This window comes from Salvia hispanica, chromosome 2 (genome assembly GCF_029641045.1).
Source record: "Salvia hispanica isolate PSC_SH4W2 chromosome 2, Shi_PSC_v1, whole genome shotgun sequence".
In the NCBI taxonomy this organism is placed as follows: Eukaryota; Viridiplantae; Streptophyta; class Magnoliopsida; order Lamiales; family Lamiaceae; genus Salvia; species Salvia hispanica.
The window spans coordinates 32565318-32582819 of NC_142693.1; the positions used below are offsets into that span (position 1 = coordinate 32565318).

Genomic DNA, 17502 nt, shown 5'->3' on the forward strand with positions numbered 1-17502 from the left:
GCTTTCATTCAGATCTGAAAAACTAATTACATACGTGTTTCACTCTTTATTTGTACAAGTATGAAAATGCAGCTAAAGGTGTGCACTCTACACGTGAGAACCACCTGCATCAATATTTCATTCATAACTTTCACACCATCTATGTGCAAAACGATCAACTTTAGTTACTACTATTTTTCTTCCTTTTTTTTTCTCTCTTTTCTTATTTAATAAAATAAAATCATTTTGAGGACGTTGTTTTGCAAATATTCTGAAATGAATAAACATGGATGGGAAATTGTGGTTTTTACTAGTATATTTGTAATTTAAAAGTAGAGAAAATTAACAAAAAAAAAATCACAAAATAACGTCTTTGAGGGAGGGCGACTTAAATTTCCAAGTCAATGAATGTAATCATTAACCCTACACGAATAAAGAATACTAATATTACTCCGAATATAGATGGAAGGCCAATTATACATTAAAAGTTTAAAACTCATGTCATTTCAAAGTTGTTATTCAATTCGTCCTATAGAAATAAGTTAAATTTTCTTTTTGTACATCCTATAGAAATAGGCTATATTATTTATAAAAAAATAATTTTTTTTTATTTTATTATTTATAGATCTCATTATCTACTTATGCAACTATTTTTTTTTTCTTTACCAATTATGCATTAAAACTTGTGTTGTTCTTATATAACTTCATGAGACACGAAGAGAGTATTATTTAAAAAACGTGTTTGACCGTTTGGAAGTATTCTAAAGTTGGTAAAAAAAAGTGGCGAAATGTGAAGACGGCTTGAATTTCCAAGTCAATCGCTGTGATGATTAAACTTCCATTAATTCAAGAATACATGAATATTAGTAGAAATTATAGATGGAAGGGCAACTCGTAGATTGATTATAGTTATGTAATTCGACAAATCTCTAGTATTCAAGTAGTCAAAGTCCCGTCAATTGGAAAAAAAAATGAAATTTTCTTTTTTATTTAGTGAAACAATATTTCTTTGAGCAGTCTAAACAAAAATGTATTTCAAATTCCTTGGACCAACTAGAGGGTTAATTTGGCCTAAGTTTTGTACATTATAATCCAATCGATACAAATATTTCATCAGTCTAAGCTAAGATGACGTGTTTTCTTTCTTAGTCTATTCTAAGATAAAATGATAATATTTTTGTTTTTTTTATCAACTAATACACTCAACCACTTCATTGACAGACATCAAAAGTAATAATAGAATGAGTAACGAAGAATAATTTTGCCCACTATGAATAAACTTGGATATTTGTATGCAAAACAACAAAAAACAACTTTGTAGTTATGAATTATTAGCCTCTTGCATTTCTATACCAACTGTTGTGAGTCCTTCATCTTTTCTCTCAACAAAAGCTCTAGCAAGACTTTGCAGCTTTTCCTTGACTGAAGCCGATGAGGCTAATATATCCCGGTTCTCATAAAAGAATTCGGAGAAGAACGCAGCTAGAGCCATTGATGATGATACCCCCGCAATGAGGAAAAGGCCAGTGAAACGATCCGGACCCAGGCCTTCCAATCCATCAGCACAGCAGACTTGTGCTCCAAACCACCTTCTTGTGATCAAATCCATTTTCCCATTCTCTTTCATTTCCAATATTGCTATTGAAACATCACCGACTAATGGTGAGCCCTTCCTAAATGCCTGAGACTTAGCAATGTAAGTGCTTTTTATTTGTGGAAAGGATCAAAGTGATGATTATTAAGAATGGCTACTTACAAATCCAAAACCCGAGGTTTTGTATATGGGATCGATCATGGTATACTTGTCGCAGTGCTTGCCAAGGACTAGCTTAAGATAAGGGATCTCATCAACAATTGCAGCTGCTCCTCCATTTCTGCTACCTTTGGAGAGGGCGTCTTCGTATTGCTCAATTGTGCCGAAGTATCTCAAGTTGTAGTTGTTGAATACAGCACTACCTTTCAAGAATCCAGTGATTAGTGAGCCGTTTTTGTGGCCAATGTATTCACCCTTCTTGATCATATCTATAGACTTGAGCTGCTGTACTGTCAGCATAGATGTCAAGTTGGCGTTATAACTTGATGTCAAAACCAGCACCACAAACAGCCACACGATCACTACGAATCTTGTCAAGTTGCTCGTCACATTCTCCTCTGACAACAGATACATTCTTGATAAAAATAACAAGTACTAATAATAATAGAGGAGGAGTATTATTGATGTAGTAGACTAATATGCGCAAATGAGTTGCTTAGTGTGCAGAAAAGGGGTAGAAACGCGTGCTAGGGGTGTCGATGGAGCATCAGGTGGGGTGCCAAACTGGTCAGAATGATGTACCCTGGAATTGAGGTGTAAGAAGGCAAAGCAAGCTTCTAGAAGGGATCCATTTGGAGGGCACAAATGTCAACACACGAAGGAAACACCCGTTCTTATTTAAAACCCTAAGCAAATCATTTGCGTATATTATCTGTAAAAACACTATCGAATTGACCAGTAAACAATGCATGAAACATGCCTTATCATAGACTTACTATGTGAAAAAACAAGGGTTGAGAAAGAGAACCACAACGTCGTCCCAAGTTGCTGCATAGCTGGACCTGCGAAAGCTGTGTTCTCGCGATGCTCAAGAACCCAAACTACAAATCCGGTGAAGATGCAGAAGGCTCCTATGGTCAGCCAGAGGCCAAGTGTTAGAGGCTTCATGAATATCCAAGCATTCTTCGTCTTTATATCTGTGGTTAGCACGAGCATAGCAACTCCAGGTTCTGTGTAAGGAACAGTGAAATCAACAAGTTTTGATCTGTTACTTGTAATGGTCACATCTCCCACAACTGCATCAATATTCTGCCATTTGAGAAGTATTAAGTAGTAGTAGTAACTATTAAGTTTGATGTTGAAACAAGCAAGAGATTAATAGGAAAAATACCTGAAGAAATATTTGATAAACAAGGTCATCATAATTTTCAACTTCAAATGCGATATACTCTATTGCAAGTCCATCTCCATAGGCTAATGACTGCAAAGCTTCCTCAAAAACATCAATGCAGAAACCAGTTGCTTTAACAACACCATCTTCATCCTTTTCAACTTTGACAAATTCGTCAAATGTTCTGTTTATAGGAACTCCGACTCTCAACTTGCTCCCACTCAAGCCATTAGGCGCGATAGTTGTTTTGCCAGGCCATATGATGGCAAGATCCTTGGAAACGCCATTCTGTACCGTCCAGAATCCGACAGTGTTCACTCCATTACCAATCACATTCACAATCTCGAATTCGGATGGTTGTAACTGACCATCACTGATATTGTAATCACCACTCAGCCCTTTAGACATAAAATTTCTGATCAATGGTGCAAGTTTTGGACCACTATTTGAAGTCCCTATTGCTTCCAAATCTATCGAGCCTCCTCCACGAGCCATGTTCTTGAATCTTGGAGATGCATCTGCGCGTACACGCTCTACGGATTCTGCTACAGCAGCTATGCTGTCATAAGCCCACAAACCAAAAACATTCAGTTCTGGTCTTTCAATCTCCGGATTCTCCTCATAAAACCTCTTCTTCCATCTTCTAACGAAGCTAATAACTTCGTCAGATTTTGGGATATAAGCCTTCACACCTATTACTCCCTGCATTGCTTCAATACCTTCTGAATCCAATAAACTAGTTAGCGGATCAGCAACTATCCAAGCGTACCCCTTGCTCATCATCCCAGCTTCTTTCGCCATTTGGAAGAACCGAGATGCAAGAGATGGTAGCATGTGAACCACAAACACCTTTGCCTGCAGCTTCTTCTTTATCTCATTCAGTTGCTGAAGAATCTCATCATTTTCAGCAGAAGGAGACACTGCATTTCTGGATGAGACAAAAGAATTGCTGTTTAGCAGTTCCTCTGCCAAAAATTGTACTAATCCACTACCATATTTTGTATCCTCATAGATAAAGAAAACCTCTCTCCAACCAAAGTTCTTCACAACTGCAGCTATTGCTTTGGCTTGAAAAGCAAAACACCATGATGATCTGATCAAGTATGGCGATTCGTGAGGCGATAGAGACAGGCTCGTTGCTGGTGATACTATTGGAACTTCCACTTTGTCACCGATTTCTATGACAAAGTCTGCTTGAATGGATGTTTGCGGCCCCCAAATAGCCACTACTTGAGTATTCTTCAGCAGATCAATGGCTGCACTCAGAAAAAGTTGAGCTAAATTTCCAAGAAATGTCACAACAAAAAACTCTGCAATTTAGTGACGTAATTATCCGTCACGAAATTTAGGCACTAAACAGATTTAGTGACAGATTAAGTATCAACAGATCCGAGAGTACAAAGCTTGTTAGTAAAAAATATTAGTGATGGAAAAATCCGTCACTAAAGTTACAATGACTGAAATCAAGGCGGCCCCATGGTAAATTAAGATTAGTGACGAACTATTCTGTCATTAATTAGTGACTGATGCTTTTCAGTCACTTATCCGTCACTACTTCTTGTCATTCCAATGCTATCACTAATTCCGTCACTAATTTGCTTTTTTTTTTTGTAGTGCGTAAACTTGTAAGTAATGAAGGAAAAGAGGTGTTATACTTGTGTATACCTGCAGAAGCTGCAGAAACAACATCTTTGCTTGAATCCTTGAAATGTGGCACGATCACGGTGCTATAATTACTGTTCTTGAAGTAGAAGTCTTCAATGGCCATGGAAATACAAGTTTTGTACATCTTTCCAAGAGGTGTCTGAAGATCAAGAATGATTCCGACATCAACCTTTGCAGCTGTGGCGTTGGATCCATTGGCGAAATGAAAAAGAAGAAGAAAGATGAAGAAGGTGAGTTTTGATATAGGCATATTTGGAAAGTATGAAGAATCTAAGATTGATTCATGCAAATATTTGTAAGAGAAGTCTTGAAGGGGGATTTAGTGAATATGTGATTAGGGGGCCGTTATAAAGGATAGTCCATTATATGCTCATTACATTTGCATACAATGTTCATGGTTAGTAATTATAAAATAAAGAATTGGTTATCAAATGATTACGATCCTATGTTAATTAATTTTGTACAATATATATACGTGTTTGATTTAGTCACTAATAGTAGTCAGCCTGAATTTGTGAGACACTGACATTATAGTTACAATATTTTAGCATTGTCAAATATCTTGAGTGAATAATCATACAACTGTGAGTATTACTTAGTGCAGTTGATATATATAGTACTGTGTCAAATTGCTCGATTCATTATTTTAATTATAATGAATTTTAAACCAAGAAATCTTTCTTGTAAGCAAGCGTCCTGGCCCCCCTTATTTAAAGTAAAAAAAAATATTAATTATTAAAGCAGAGATATTATTATACTATAACAAATTATGATTGACATTTTCATTAGATAGAATTGAAAAAATATTAAATACTACTGTAGTTCATATGCATTAACCGACCAAAGTATAGTATAAAATTTTTTCTCTCGAGTAGCTTATACTATACTATACCATAGTTATCTTGAATTATATCTCTGACCAAATATGCTTGTATCTTAACCATGCTAATTATTGTATTATAGTGCCATCAACCTCAAATTAAAATAACTTGTCAACAAGAGGGTTAGTTGGGCCTAAGTTTGTATAGAATCAATCGATACAAAGTACTTCAACCGTCTTTAAAAAAGGCCATATATAGTGATAAATGGACTCTAGTATATTTCAATTACCAAGTACTTCAATTTCTAGTCAGATCAAGCAAGAATAATAAGATCCATAGGAGATTGGTAATTTGATCATTGAAAATTACAATCCATCCATTATTTCAGAAATGAAAGTTACAAATCCAAGTAAAATACATAGGCTACTGCATACGTATATTCAACAAAACAACTTATTTATTTATTCATTCCATCACTCACTCAACAACAAATGTCTAGTAATCCTCGGGAGCCAAAGGCTGGTGGTGAGTATGGTGCGGCGTCGTCTCCGGCTGTATGAGCCCGAACTCGTATATGATCCCGGCAATTGCCGCCCCTACGAACGGCCCCAGCCAGTAGATCCAGTGGTAGCTCCACCTCCACCCCACTAGGGCCGGCCCAAATGCTCGTGCGGGGTTCATCGCTGCGCCCTCGAAAGGCCCTCCCACTAGCACGTTCGCTCCAACGATGAACGCGATCGCGAGTGGCGCGATCGTCCCCAGGCTCCCTCTCCGGGGATCTATTGCGGTCGCGTAGACGGTGTAGACTAGCCCGAAAGTCATCACGATCTCCATCAGGAGGGCGTTCCATACTCCTACGCCAACCGCCACTGAGAATCCTATCGGCCTCTGCATCAAACACACAAATCACTCGTTACTAATTTAATTCAAGGAAAAACAGTCGATTAAATCATAAATTTAACTAATTTTTAGCTCAAAATAGCATCATTTTATAGGTAAAGAAGGTAGAAAAGTTAGTGATGCTAAAAAAAGGCCTTTTCATGAATGAATGAATAAAAAGAATTAAAAAAGTATTGAGTACTATATGTGGATAAATAAGACAAACTATGAAAATTTGCAAAACTTATGATTTATCAATTATAAAAATTTGAAACTTAGTTATTATAATTTAATTATTTCTTTTTAAAATTGAACGTATTTTGATCAAACTTTGTGATTTAAATGATTATGAGTATCAGTAATTCTGATTTATTTAAAGGCCGTACGAAGCCATCGGTGGCGAGCCTTAGGAGGAGGGAAGCGACGACCGCCCCCAAGAGTTGCGCGACCCAGTAGAAAATAGCGCGGAGCATCGACACCCGGCCACCAACAAGGGCCCCGAAGGTGACAGCGGGGTTTAGGTGCCCCCCCGAGACGTTCATGCTGGAGGCCACGGCCGCGAAGAGAGAAAGCGCATGCGCCAGCGCGATGAGGACCAGCCCAGCGGCCGACAAATCCGTATCCTTGTACATCTTATCTGCAAACAACACATGCATTGTAATTGTGTCAACCAACAAGATTGAGATTGAGAATGAGAATGAGAATGAGAATGAGGAGTGGTACCCAAAGCGAGGACGGAGCCTTCTCCGGCGAAGACGAAGATGAAAGTGGAGAGGAATTCCGACAAGGTGGCCTTGACGGAGTCGGGGTGGGTGGCGTCTTCCGGCCTTCCGAAGGCGTACCTGCGAGGCATGGTGGATCGATTATGTGTGCGAATTTCGTCTTCTTTTTTCTTCTTCTTTTGCTTCTGCTTTGAGAGATGGAAATATGTGAGTGTGGTGGAAGGATTGAGAGATGGGAGAGAGAGGAGTGTGCTTTGGAGATGGAAATGGTGGTTTTGTTAGGGGATTAAATTGGAGGAATTGAGTTGTGACGAAGGGAAGGAAAGGACACTTGGGAGATCAAATGCAGGAATTAGGACACGTAATGTGTGTGGTGGCTGTTCAGTGTTTATTTTCCACTTACACATGATGTTGGATTTATTAGACCTCTTGTTACATATCATTATATCAATACCAATCCAATTCCCCTACCTTCTCATCATCCTCATCGTCATATTTTTTTATTGATAAGTCACAGATAAAACTTTGTATCATGTGATTTTGTATCACCTAACTTCATAACTTGTACTCCCTCCATTCCAAGGATCCCTTTCTTTGGTTTGTCACAAAATTTTATGCAATTTTATTTTATATACAGAAGAAAGTAAAGTAGAAGGAAAAGAGGGAGTAAAGTAGAAATAAAATGTATTTTTATTTTATGTAAATAGTCATTTTGATTGGAATAAATCGAAAAGGAAAAAATTTATGCACTTTATTTTATATGTATATGAAGAAAGTAAAGTAAGAGGGAGAGAGGGAGTAAAATAGAAATAAATGATATTTTATTTTATGTAAATTGTCATTTTGATTGGAACAAATCAAAAAGAAAAATGAAAAATGAGTCATTTTTAATTGAACAGAGGGAGTAGCTAAGTTTATAAATTGGAGATAAGCTGACTTGACTCGAACTGCTGACGTCCACGGTAGAGTAATTAATCATCGCCTCTCATGTTCCTCGGCAATCGTCTATCAGCATGAATATTGAATGTAATTCTTAGATATTATTTCCATTAAATGGATAGTGCAAATTTGAGATAACTCACATAAAACTCATTTTGAATTGTAAATCTTGATCTCATGTTAATCACATTTTTCTTTTCAATTTATCCAATTAATTACATTATTTTTGTTTTAAGTCAGAAAAGAAGGTATCCCATTTAATTAAGATATTAAAATTAGATAATAAAATAATATAACTATAAAATTAAAAAGAAATAGTTATTTAAATCATAATATATGATTTTATAAGATTTGCAAACTACACAGTATTAAATTATAAAATTCAAAATTGTCAATTATTCTATTCATGCAGTATGAAACAATATCATTACGATCGATCATCATTGAAAAACATCAATTTACACACAGTACAAGATTATTGCAAAATAATTAAATTTTATGCACTTTGAATTGACATCATATTTTCAACCTAAAATAGGAGTATGGATAAAACTAAGCATGCAGCATGCCTATCCAATAACAGGTAGATCAATAAAATACAACCACATTCAAGTCACCTCCTGTTATAAGATACTTATCCAACAACCAAAATCCATATAAATATTAACACGATGAGGCAGTCCGAGCATAACATATTCTTCTGCTGCTCTGCAAATGAATTAATTTGAATAGCAAGATGACAATACAAGTAGTGTTATTACAATTAGTTCTACATATCCTTTTGTCTATAATTAATTGTCATAACTTATCATTTCATTGCACGCTTAATAGTGCGACTTACTTTTTACAATTAATGTTACTTATATTCTATTAGTTTCTTTTACTCATTTTTCACTATATTTCTTAAATTCCAAGGTGAGTCAATTTATACTATTTAATCATTAGAGGAGTATCTTTTATTGAACAAGAAAATGGAAAAAAGTAAATGACTAAATTGTCATATATATCACGAAAGATAGTCAAATTCAATTCGTTCCATACTATTCAAAATTTGAAAATAAATCACTGAGATTTTTATAATTATCGAATCCTTCTTTTTTCAGCGAATTACACATTGATATGACAGTTGATTTAAAATACGTAGACAAAACGTTATTTTCGAACTTAAGTAGATGTAGTCTTTTTGCCAACGCAACTTTGTCCGCGTATTTTAAATTGACTGCTATATCGGTGCATAAAATTTGCATAGAAGAGAAGGATTTGATAATTACAAAAATTTCAAACCTTTTACACTAGTTTATACTAGGATAAATTGCTTATAAAATCAAAAAGTTTTAGTATCATATTCTGGTTTATTTCGGGCCTTTAAAATTTGAATGACAAGTCATGGAGTTTTAAAAATGCTCAATTATCCCATTTAACTAAATTTGACTTAAGCTCAAAATTACGTTGTTGAGTTACGTACGCTATCACATCGATGTCATTATTCATTAACAATACTAACACGTGCATCAATTTAGCATCGAATTTGTCTTGAAAAAAGTAATCATGGAACAATTGAGAAAATTTTAAAACTTCATAATTTTTAGTTATATTATTTCAAATTCGAAAAAAGTGTCAGGCGAACCAGAATTTGATGATATATAATTTATTTAACAAATTAAAAGAAATACTATAATCAATGGGTGCTAAGGTTAACATTATACGATGATGTCTTGTATCATGGTAAGAACTTGACTGATCTCCGGCCGCCGCTCCGGCGACTGATCCGTACACTGCAGCGCCACCTCCGTGAGCTTCAGCATATCCTCATACCCTTCCCTCTCCCCGACAATCTGCATATCCACAATATCAGTCGACCAGTCGATGCTCACGGCCTCTCTCACCCACCCCGACAGATCATCGCCGCCGCCGCTGCTGCTCTCCGCCGCCTTGGCCGCCCGGCCCGTCACCATCTCCAGCACCACGATGCCCAGGCAGTACACGTCGGCCGCCCTCGGGTTTAACCTCTTCCCGGCCACCGCCTCCGGAGTCCTGCCGGCGGCGAGCATCTGCGGCGGCGCAATCCCCAGCAGGCCGTAGTCCGTCAGCTTCACCCGCGGCGGCGTGGTGGTGTGGATTAGGATGTTCGAGGATTTGAGGTTGCCGTGGGAGGCGGAGTTGTGGTGGAGGTGCCCTAGCGCGGTGGCGATTTCGTTGATGATGGTTACGCGGCTGGTCCAGTCGAGTGCAATGCCTCGGCTCTCTGTCGTAAAATGAGTTAGTAGAAAATGAGGCCGATTTCTCAGAAAGAAACTTACTAAAAATATGGATGAAAACATAATTAATTAATTATTAACAGTAATTACCGTGTAGCATGCTGAACAAACTCTGATCATCTATGTAGTCGTAGACGATGATCTTCTCCTCTTTGGAATGGTAAAAGGAGATGATCTCTGCCAAGTTCTGGTGCTTGATGTTTCCCAGTACCTGCATCTGTTGCGCAAACTCCTTGTTGCTCGTCGCCTTCACGTTTTCCAGTCTCTTCACTGCCACCATAGAACCGCAATCCAGCACCGCCTTGTACGTCGTTCCCAGCTTCCCCCTCCCGATCACCTCTGCTGCCGACCGCAGCAGATCATCCAACTCAAACACCGGCCTCTCCAAGAACTCCAGTTTCATACTTGTCTCCGAGTCATCCGCCTTTTCTTTGTAAACTTCTCCTACATACATTCATTCATCAAAGAGGCGAACGCACAAAAAAATATTAGCAGAAATTCAAGTGTTTTAAAAGATAAGATTAGACATGTCCTTTAATCACAAGTAAATATGATAATCGAATGGCTTGTATGTGTATATGTTATACCTACTACTTCTGGCTCGTCTTCCTCTTTAGTTTTTCTGATGTAACAGCAGAGTACAGACAGACCAACGAGTAGAGCTGTGGCTGCGATCACAGCAATGCTCCACGGTTGGAGGCCACCATTGGTCCTTGCTGGTGGTTGAGAAGCGGGAGCAGGAGCAGGAGCGAAAGGACAAGGACTCATTCCTGGGATGGATCCACATAAACCCAAGTTGTTAGCATAGGAGCTTTCGGGGAAGCTTTGGAGGACGCGGGTCTGAGGGACTGGCCCTCCGAGCTGATTACTAGAGACGTTGAAGGCGATCAGCGCTTGCTGATTGAAAGGCGGGATTTGACCCGAGAGTTCGTTTTCTTGTAGCTCAAGTTCGGTTAGCTCGGGTAGGTCAATGTAGGTGGAGGGTATGGACCCTGAAAAGTTATTCTTGGAGAGTAACACGTACTGGAGGTGCACTAGGTTGGTGAGATCGGGAAGAGGGCCGTGCAAGGAGTTGTTTTTGAAGCTGAGTTTGGTCAAGAATGTAAGGTTTTGGAACAGCATAGGTGGGAGAGGGAGAGAACTAGTGAGCTGGATTCCTTCGAGGACCAGATGCGTCACGTGCCAATCCGAGCAGGCGACGCCCACCCAGATGCTCTGGTTTGCGCTGATGCATGCTCGCTCTGTCCAGTTCACGTGCAGGTTTGAGGACGACGTGACAAGATCCCTCAACTGGATCAAAGCATTGCGTTCGTCTGGGAAGAACTCGTCCGTCTCCAACCCAGTAACACATTGGATCAACACAGAAATGATCAAGATGGTGATTGATTTCATCATAGGGAGATTGAGAGGGACACAGCATCGGACATTGTCAGATAAGGAAAATGGGTTGGTAAGAGGCAAGATTTAAAAAAACCCACGTTCTTAGCGACGTGGGAGAGAGAAAAAATTCATTGCTGTTGACAGCTTAACTACAAAATCAAGAGATTTTAACAAGGAAGATGTTGTTGAAAGCGCATATAATATTTAGATTCCTCACAAGAATGTCTACAAAATGTGGTCAAAAACATATTCTCCGTTAACAACAATATTCCTTTCTCTCTGTCTCTTTCAAGACAGCTGAAAGAAAGGACTCTTACAAGGGAGCTTGTAGATTCTACTTAATGTCTTATATAACTAAGGCCGTGCAGAGTATCAAGTGCACGAGAGATACATAGCGTTACCGTAAAAGGAAAACGACATTAAATCATGCATCAGTCATCATCATCATCGGAGCTTTCATATGCTGCCAACAGACTCTTAACTGGGTTATCCGATTTTGTCTCTTCTCCCACTTTGTTGGAACTGGTCGAAGACTTGTCTTTCTCCAGATCATGATCATTCGAGGGTCGATGTTTTTTAGATGGTTGTTGATTCGAAGCTTCCCTGGATGGATCTACATCGGAAGGGGCAGCAACACCCTGCGTCTTTGCCTTCACTGCCACCACTCTCTTGAGCAAGTCTTGCTGCCTGAGCATATAGAAACTTTGTATCAGATGGACACACATACAGATTCGGTTTTTTAACACACAAACACAGTCTGAAACTTACCTGATTCCACTCTTTGGCTTGGGTTCCACTCTAAGTGGCAAGGGAACTGAAGCTGGGGCAGTTTCTGCCACAGCCTTGTGATTAGTGGTCAAGGAAAAGCACGATGAGCAAGAAACAAACTCATTTCCAAAAAAGAAAAATATAAAAAAGAGAAACATTTAACAGACATTCTTGAGCCTATTTGTAACCCCAGAGTAGTTGCAAGGATATTTTAAATGCAGCAAATGCTCGTTTCTCTGTACGCCGTAGAAGGCGTTCTGCATCTTCCTCGGCTTCCATTTGCTCCTTCAGATAAAGCAAATCGTCGCTGTCCAAAGCTGCACATTTACACTAAGCAATGCTCAAAAAGCAATGATAACTACCTAACTACTGACTTCATGAAAGCAAGTGCATGGACAGGCCAACACAGAATTAAATTTCACAAATGGAAAGAGGGCGTAGAATCTCTACCGCCCCGCCCATGTAGGTAACCTCCACGTTCCCCAGCAACCTCTTGCATCTGCACTTATCAATCACCCACCCGGAAAAGGCCAAGATCCCTGCCGGGGCGTGTTATCAGAACACTAATCGAAATTGAAAATTACAGGAAACAACTCAAAAGCTCCAAAATGCATCTACATCAAACAATATTAAGGGTTTCAATATAATGCTAGCTTATGCCACTAAAAGTGATGATTAGATTTTCCTTACAGCCATTTTTTTCCTCCTAACATCTACAATTCATACAGGCAGTTATGCAGGAAATCCACTAGCACGAAACAGCTCACTTATTGAAGAGATACAAATTACAATAAGAAAAGCAGCTTATCGACGATAAATTTAATTCCTTCGAATCAACCGTATGAAAAAAGGAGAATGAGGATTCTCTAACCTTGGCAACCATGCGCTGGAAGGTAATTTCTTCGTCATCTATTCTGTCCTTCCCCTTCCCCGACTTCTTATCTGCATATATCCCTCCCAGCCGATTAATCACCACCAAAATGCAAAAAAAATGAAAGAAATATACATCAGCAAAGAAATTGGAGGTACCTTTAGGATCAGTCAGATTTGTGTACTCGCGAACTTCTCTTCCAGCCATCGCCGGTGGAACCTCGATCAATAATTTGTCGAATTCTGGAAATTTGCAGAATTAGAGCGAGCTAGGGCTCTGGATTTTGTTTGATCGAATTTGCAAATGAAGATGGAATTTTGTATAATACTCGCGGAATTGAAAAAAGGAGAAGGCCCACAAGAGGAGGCCCAATACTGTGGGTCCAGAAATGTAGCCCACTGAGGGTTGGATTGGGTTGTGATTATCAAATCTTATTAATATTATTCCATCAGATAGATACAATCAATAATTAATTTTTGGATTTCGAGATAATGTGACATAAGATTAGTCTGATTATCTATCTGAAAATATTAATTTTGGACAATTGTTGGTCAAATTGAATGCTATATTTGTTCATGATCTAAGTGTCTTTTAACTAGGTGATGACCGTTCAGATTTTAATAAATATAAAGAAGTGAATATAAAAGAATGTGTTGAATATGAGTCTATTTTTACATACTATAAGAGGTTCCTCTACTAAAAATAGAAAAAAATTATTAAAAATTCTCAAACTGATAAATGAACTATTTTTTTTTTTTTGGAAAGCGTGAGTATTAAGCTGTGAGCTATCTCAAGTCAATTAATCGTGATATTAAGTGAGCAAAGGTATCATGATGATTGATTTAATGAATGCCTCAATATTGGGGATTTTGTTTGTAGCAATCATTTTCCCTTTCCACATACATATAAGCTACCTAATACCAAATAATGGATATAATAAGACAGCCGTAAAGAGAGGTATAAAGACAGTATTAGAGATACGAATGTCCATCATAATCTAATGTTATTGAAATATAATAGAATCATGCTAATTTCAAATATACTATTATTATGAGGGTGGGGGCCATCAAATTTGTTGCTGGAATGCCAATTATTGAGATTCTATACCATTTCTATCACACATTTTTAGTGAGTTACCAAATAAATTACGGCTCAGGCCTTTTCCCACCTACTATGTTTATGAATGTGACTTATTTTATTGCTTGCCAATATAATTATGCTTGGTAAACTTTAGTTGTGGTAATTAAATTTACAGTTCATAAATAAGAACGTAATATAGAGGGATAAATATGAAGAAAAGGGTAATTGCATCCAATAGATTGTTCAATATAGGCAGTTGTGGATTAACAAAATGAAATTTGTGGGTCATGCATAGTAGTATATAAGATCGATGCTGCCGTTGGAATGTAAAAATGGTGTAACGTATGTTATTGACATCGTATCGTAGAAGAAGAAAAAGAAAGAAAATGAGATCGATGTTGGCCTTTAAATCATGATTTAATGAAGTTTTTCGAATTTCATGACTAACCGTGACATAGGTCGACTCAGAGGCTTCAAACTAATATCTATAGGTGTTGACGTTGACTTGATTACACAGGTCAAGTGAGGCAGTCAGTGAATAAACAGACGCAAGTTAAAAACTAAAAATGCAGAACTAAATTCTGATGACAAAATAGTTTTTATATGGATTGCATTTTCATTGGGCCCATCCCTCCTTAATATTTCTGCTTTTGTTTAAGGACCACTTATTTTACCTATTTATAGCCGGGCCCGGCCCCCCACACCAGCTTACTAATATTAAATTAACTTATTTTTATTTTTATTTAATAGTAAAGTCATTTTAAATTATCATTCAAACTTTAACTTATTGTGACCTTTTAGTTCGAAACTTAAAAATATTATCAAAATAGCTTATACATATCTGCATTGTTCACTTAGTAACTCAAGTCATACTTTGTAGACAATTTCTAAGTGTTTTCATTATTTTTTACCATTTAAAAGGATTATGAAGAATGTTTGTACATTTTATCTTGTTGGTGAATTCGAAATGGGAAGTAAAGGGTATCTTTTTGGCCGTTTGAGTTATTTTCTAAAATTAAAATCTAACACATTCAATTTCTATTATTTTTTTGTCTCATGTGCTTTACTCTCAACACAAAACACTCATTTCTTAATTATTATGTTCAACATAAATTTCACCTACAATAAAATAAAGAGAGTAATTTTTTTCTATTTTAAATTAATCACTTAATGGATTCAAAATAATTATCACTCTAATTTATTTATCCAATAAAAACTCACTACATCTTATTCAAAGCACACATTTTTTTAACAAAAATATCTTACTCAAAGTGACATATTATTAAAAAAACACCCTCACTACTGAATACAAATAAAATCTGGTGATAAACATAAAATATTTTAAATGAAATGAGAAGGAATACATGGTATCAAATTTTCACAATTATTCTCTAATATTTAATTAATAGTAGTAATTCATATTCAAGTACGGCATTAGCATGAATTGGAAAAACAAAGATAATTATTTAGTGAGTTGACTGATAGATGACTTTTCCGAAAAGAGGAGCGCGTGAGGAATAGGAAATTTAGGAGAGAGAGAAAGAGGAAATGAGTGAGTGAGAGAGAGTGAGCTGGGAGTACGTAAGGAAGGTGGAGCCCACCACCCATGTGCCCTCCGCCTGTCTCCACCAGCTCCTGCCCTCAATCATTACCGCTCTCTTCTCTCTACTCCCCCTCTCTTCTCCTCACTCATTTTCCCCCCAATTCCTCCAAAACCCTAACTCATTCCTCCTCCTCCCACCATGTCTACGTCGGCCGCCGACGCCTCCATTGTCGATCCCTCCCAGCGCCATCTCCAGCTCCAGACCGTCCCCGCCCCCGTCAAAAAACCCCCCGCCAAGGACCGCCACAGCAAGGTCGACGGCCGCGGCCGCCGCATCCGCATGCCCATCATCTGCGCCGCCCGCGTCTTCCAGCTCACCCGCGAGCTTGGCCACAAGTCCGACGGCCAGACCATCGAGTGGCTCCTCCGCCAGGCCGAGCCCTCCATCATCGCCGCCACCGGCACCGGCACCACCCCCGCCAGCTTCTCCACCGTCTCCCCCTCCGCCCGCAATTCCTCCTCCTCCTCCTCCCTCTCCGCCGCCCTCGACCATAAGCCCCTTGCGCATTCGCTCCTAACCCCCACCCCCTTCATCCTCGGCAAGCGCCTCCGCCCCGACGACGACGACCACCACCAGCACCTCTCCAAAGATGACGTCACCTCTGTTTCTGCTTCTGTTGGCCCCACCATCGCTGCTGGAGGCTTCTGGGCTCTTCCTGCCCGGACCGATTTCGGCCAGGTCTGGAGCTTCGCAGCTCCTCCCCCTGAAATGGTGGTTGCTGCTTCGAATAATTCCCACCATCAGCAGCAGCAGCAGCAGCATCAACAGCAACAGCAGCAGCATTCAGCTTCGTTGAGGTTTCTGCAGCAACATCAGCCATTGGGAATTGGCGAGGCCTCCGCGGCTAGGGTTGGGAATTACTTGCCCATTGCTCAAGTACAGGGGCATCACCTCAATTTGCTGGCATCCCTCTCCGGTCCTCCTCCTCAGTCGTCCGAACAACGAAGGGATGCTGACGCCAATTGAACATGAGAACCTAATCTTGCCGCCTGTAGTGCTGATGATGTTGTTGTTGTTTGATCTTGCTAATGAATGATTCGCTCACTGTCAATATTGCATATGAATTTGTACCCTAAGTCCTCCCATAAGTTGTGCTGCGTTTGGTTGGTTGCTTGCTTGTGTTTTTTGAAGGACATGACAGACAACTCCTCATCTCCTTTTGTCACCCTCCTAGCACTAGCAGACATGGAATTACGGTGTTTGCTTCTGTTAATTTCGTTGTGATTTTCCTGTTCGTGAAGCTGGTATTGATAAGTTCTATATCCAGTGTTTGTATTTAGAATTCAGAGTGCTGTTTGTAGCTGTTGTTTGCTTGATTCAGATGCCCAATTCGTGTAAGATTGTAGACAATAAAAGAAATTGTTTCGCACCTTTTATTTTCTGGCCTATGCCTGTGTTCATTGTCTTCTCTTGATCAGGTTACACACTAACTACAAAGACATGTTTCTGATTTAGTTTTCATAATGCCCATGTCACTCACAAGTGTTTGTGAATCTTGAACTGGAATAAGTATATGGTCTACAACTGTACAATTACAGAAATGATGGAATACTCCTGGCACGACTTGGTTGATTTATGTAACTCCTCTATGGTTTTCTGAGACCTACGCCTG

At 38.8% G+C, this 17502-nt stretch overlaps 5 protein-coding genes across 6 annotated transcripts; 1 reads left to right on the forward strand and 4 right to left on the reverse strand.

Moving 5' to 3' along the window:
* Positions 1-1231: 1231 nt before the first annotated feature.
* Positions 1232-4985, reverse strand: LOC125196517 (glutamate receptor 2.9-like). The gene is made up of 5 exons (XM_048095058.2): positions 4569-4985; positions 2904-4159; positions 2509-2821; positions 1736-2130; positions 1232-1660 (listed from the first exon to the last, which is right to left on the reverse strand). The coding sequence occupies exons 1-5, from the start codon at positions 4816-4818 to the stop codon at positions 1301-1303; spliced, it is 2574 nt and encodes an 857-aa protein (XP_047951015.1). The 5' UTR covers positions 4819-4985; the 3' UTR covers positions 1232-1300.
* Positions 4986-5739: 754 nt separating this feature from the next.
* Positions 5740-7270, reverse strand: LOC125204472 (putative aquaporin TIP3-2). Its single transcript, XM_048103174.2, has 3 exons — positions 6992-7270; positions 6655-6905; positions 5740-6277 (listed from the first exon to the last, which is right to left on the reverse strand). The coding sequence occupies exons 1-3, from the start codon at positions 7119-7121 to the stop codon at positions 5885-5887; spliced, it is 774 nt and encodes a 257-aa protein (XP_047959131.1). The 5' UTR covers positions 7122-7270; the 3' UTR covers positions 5740-5884.
* A 2254-nt stretch (positions 7271-9524) lies between these two features.
* On the reverse strand, positions 9525-11663 carry LOC125201862 (putative inactive receptor kinase At3g02880). Its single transcript, XM_048100144.2, has 3 exons — positions 10775-11663; positions 10278-10631; positions 9525-10174 (listed from the first exon to the last, which is right to left on the reverse strand). The coding sequence occupies exons 1-3, from the start codon at positions 11580-11582 to the stop codon at positions 9630-9632; spliced, it is 1707 nt and encodes a 568-aa protein (XP_047956101.1). The 5' UTR covers positions 11583-11663; the 3' UTR covers positions 9525-9629.
* Positions 11664-11747: 84 nt separating this feature from the next.
* Positions 11748-13521, reverse strand: LOC125201863 (ankyrin repeat protein). 2 transcript variants are annotated; one of them, XM_089063449.1, is made up of 6 exons: positions 13365-13521; positions 13207-13277; positions 12786-12834; positions 12545-12652; positions 12336-12411; positions 11748-12254 (listed from the first exon to the last, which is right to left on the reverse strand). In XM_089063449.1, the coding sequence occupies exons 1-6, from the start codon at positions 13411-13413 to the stop codon at positions 11999-12001; spliced, it is 609 nt and encodes a 202-aa protein (XP_088919575.1). In that variant the 5' UTR covers positions 13414-13521; the 3' UTR covers positions 11748-11998. The 2 variants fall into 2 exon arrangements, with proteins under 2 accessions (XP_088919575.1, XP_088919577.1); XM_089063451.1 differs by having other exon boundaries at positions 12786-12874; positions 13365-13448.
* A 2393-nt stretch (positions 13522-15914) lies between these two features.
* On the forward strand, positions 15915-17266 carry LOC125220202 (transcription factor TCP7-like). The gene has a single exon (XM_048122369.2). It carries the CDS (start codon positions 16029-16031, stop codon positions 16854-16856), a length of 828 nt encoding a protein of 275 aa, XP_047978326.1. The 5' UTR covers positions 15915-16028; the 3' UTR covers positions 16857-17266.
* Positions 17267-17502: the final 236 nt, after the last annotated feature.

Bases quoted from the DNA above. Each gene is read 5' to 3' on its own strand.
- LOC125201863 (XM_089063449.1), bottom strand. From the start codon at position 13,413: ATGGCTGGAAGAGAAGTTCGCGAGTACACAAATCTGACTGATCCTAAA. The intron at 12,835-13,206 runs GTTAGAGAATCC...TGATAAGTGCAG, and splicing joins TCCAGCGCATGGTTGCCAAG to ATGCAAGAGGTTGCTGGGGA. The intron at 12,653-12,785 runs GTAGAGATTCTA...GTAAATGTGCAG, and splicing joins TTACCTACATGGGCGGGGCG to CTTTGGACAGCGACGATTTG.
- LOC125204472 (XM_048103174.2), bottom strand. From the start codon at position 7,121: ATGCCTCGCAGGTACGCCTTCGGAAGGCCGGAAGACGCCACCCACCCC. The intron at 6,906-6,991 runs GTACCACTCCTC...TGTTGTTTGCAG, and splicing joins AGGCTCCGTCCTCGCTTTGG to ATAAGATGTACAAGGATACG. The intron at 6,278-6,654 runs GTACGGCCTTTA...TGTTTGATGCAG, and splicing joins GGCTCGCCACCGATGGCTTC to AGGCCGATAGGATTCTCAGT.
- LOC125196517 (XM_048095058.2), bottom strand. From the start codon at position 4,818: ATGCCTATATCAAAACTCACCTTCTTCATCTTTCTTCTTCTTTTTCAT. The intron at 2,131-2,508 runs GTAAGTCTATGA...ATCTGTTGTCAG, and splicing joins AACCCTTGTTTTTTCACATA to AGGAGAATGTGACGAGCAAC. The intron at 1,661-1,735 runs GTAAGTAGCCAT...GCTAAGTCTCAG, and splicing joins AAACCTCGGGTTTTGGATTT to GCATTTAGGAAGGGCTCACC.
- LOC125201862 (XM_048100144.2), bottom strand. From the start codon at position 11,582: ATGATGAAATCAATCACCATCTTGATCATTTCTGTGTTGATCCAATGT. The intron at 10,632-10,774 runs GTATAACATATA...GAATGTATGTAG, and splicing joins AGACGAGCCAGAAGTAGTAG to GAGAAGTTTACAAAGAAAAG. The intron at 10,175-10,277 runs GTAATTACTGTT...ATTTTACGACAG, and splicing joins TTTGTTCAGCATGCTACACG to AGAGCCGAGGCATTGCACTC.
- LOC125220202 (XM_048122369.2), top strand. From the start codon at position 16,029: ATGTCTACGTCGGCCGCCGACGCCTCCATTGTCGATCCCTCCCAGCGC.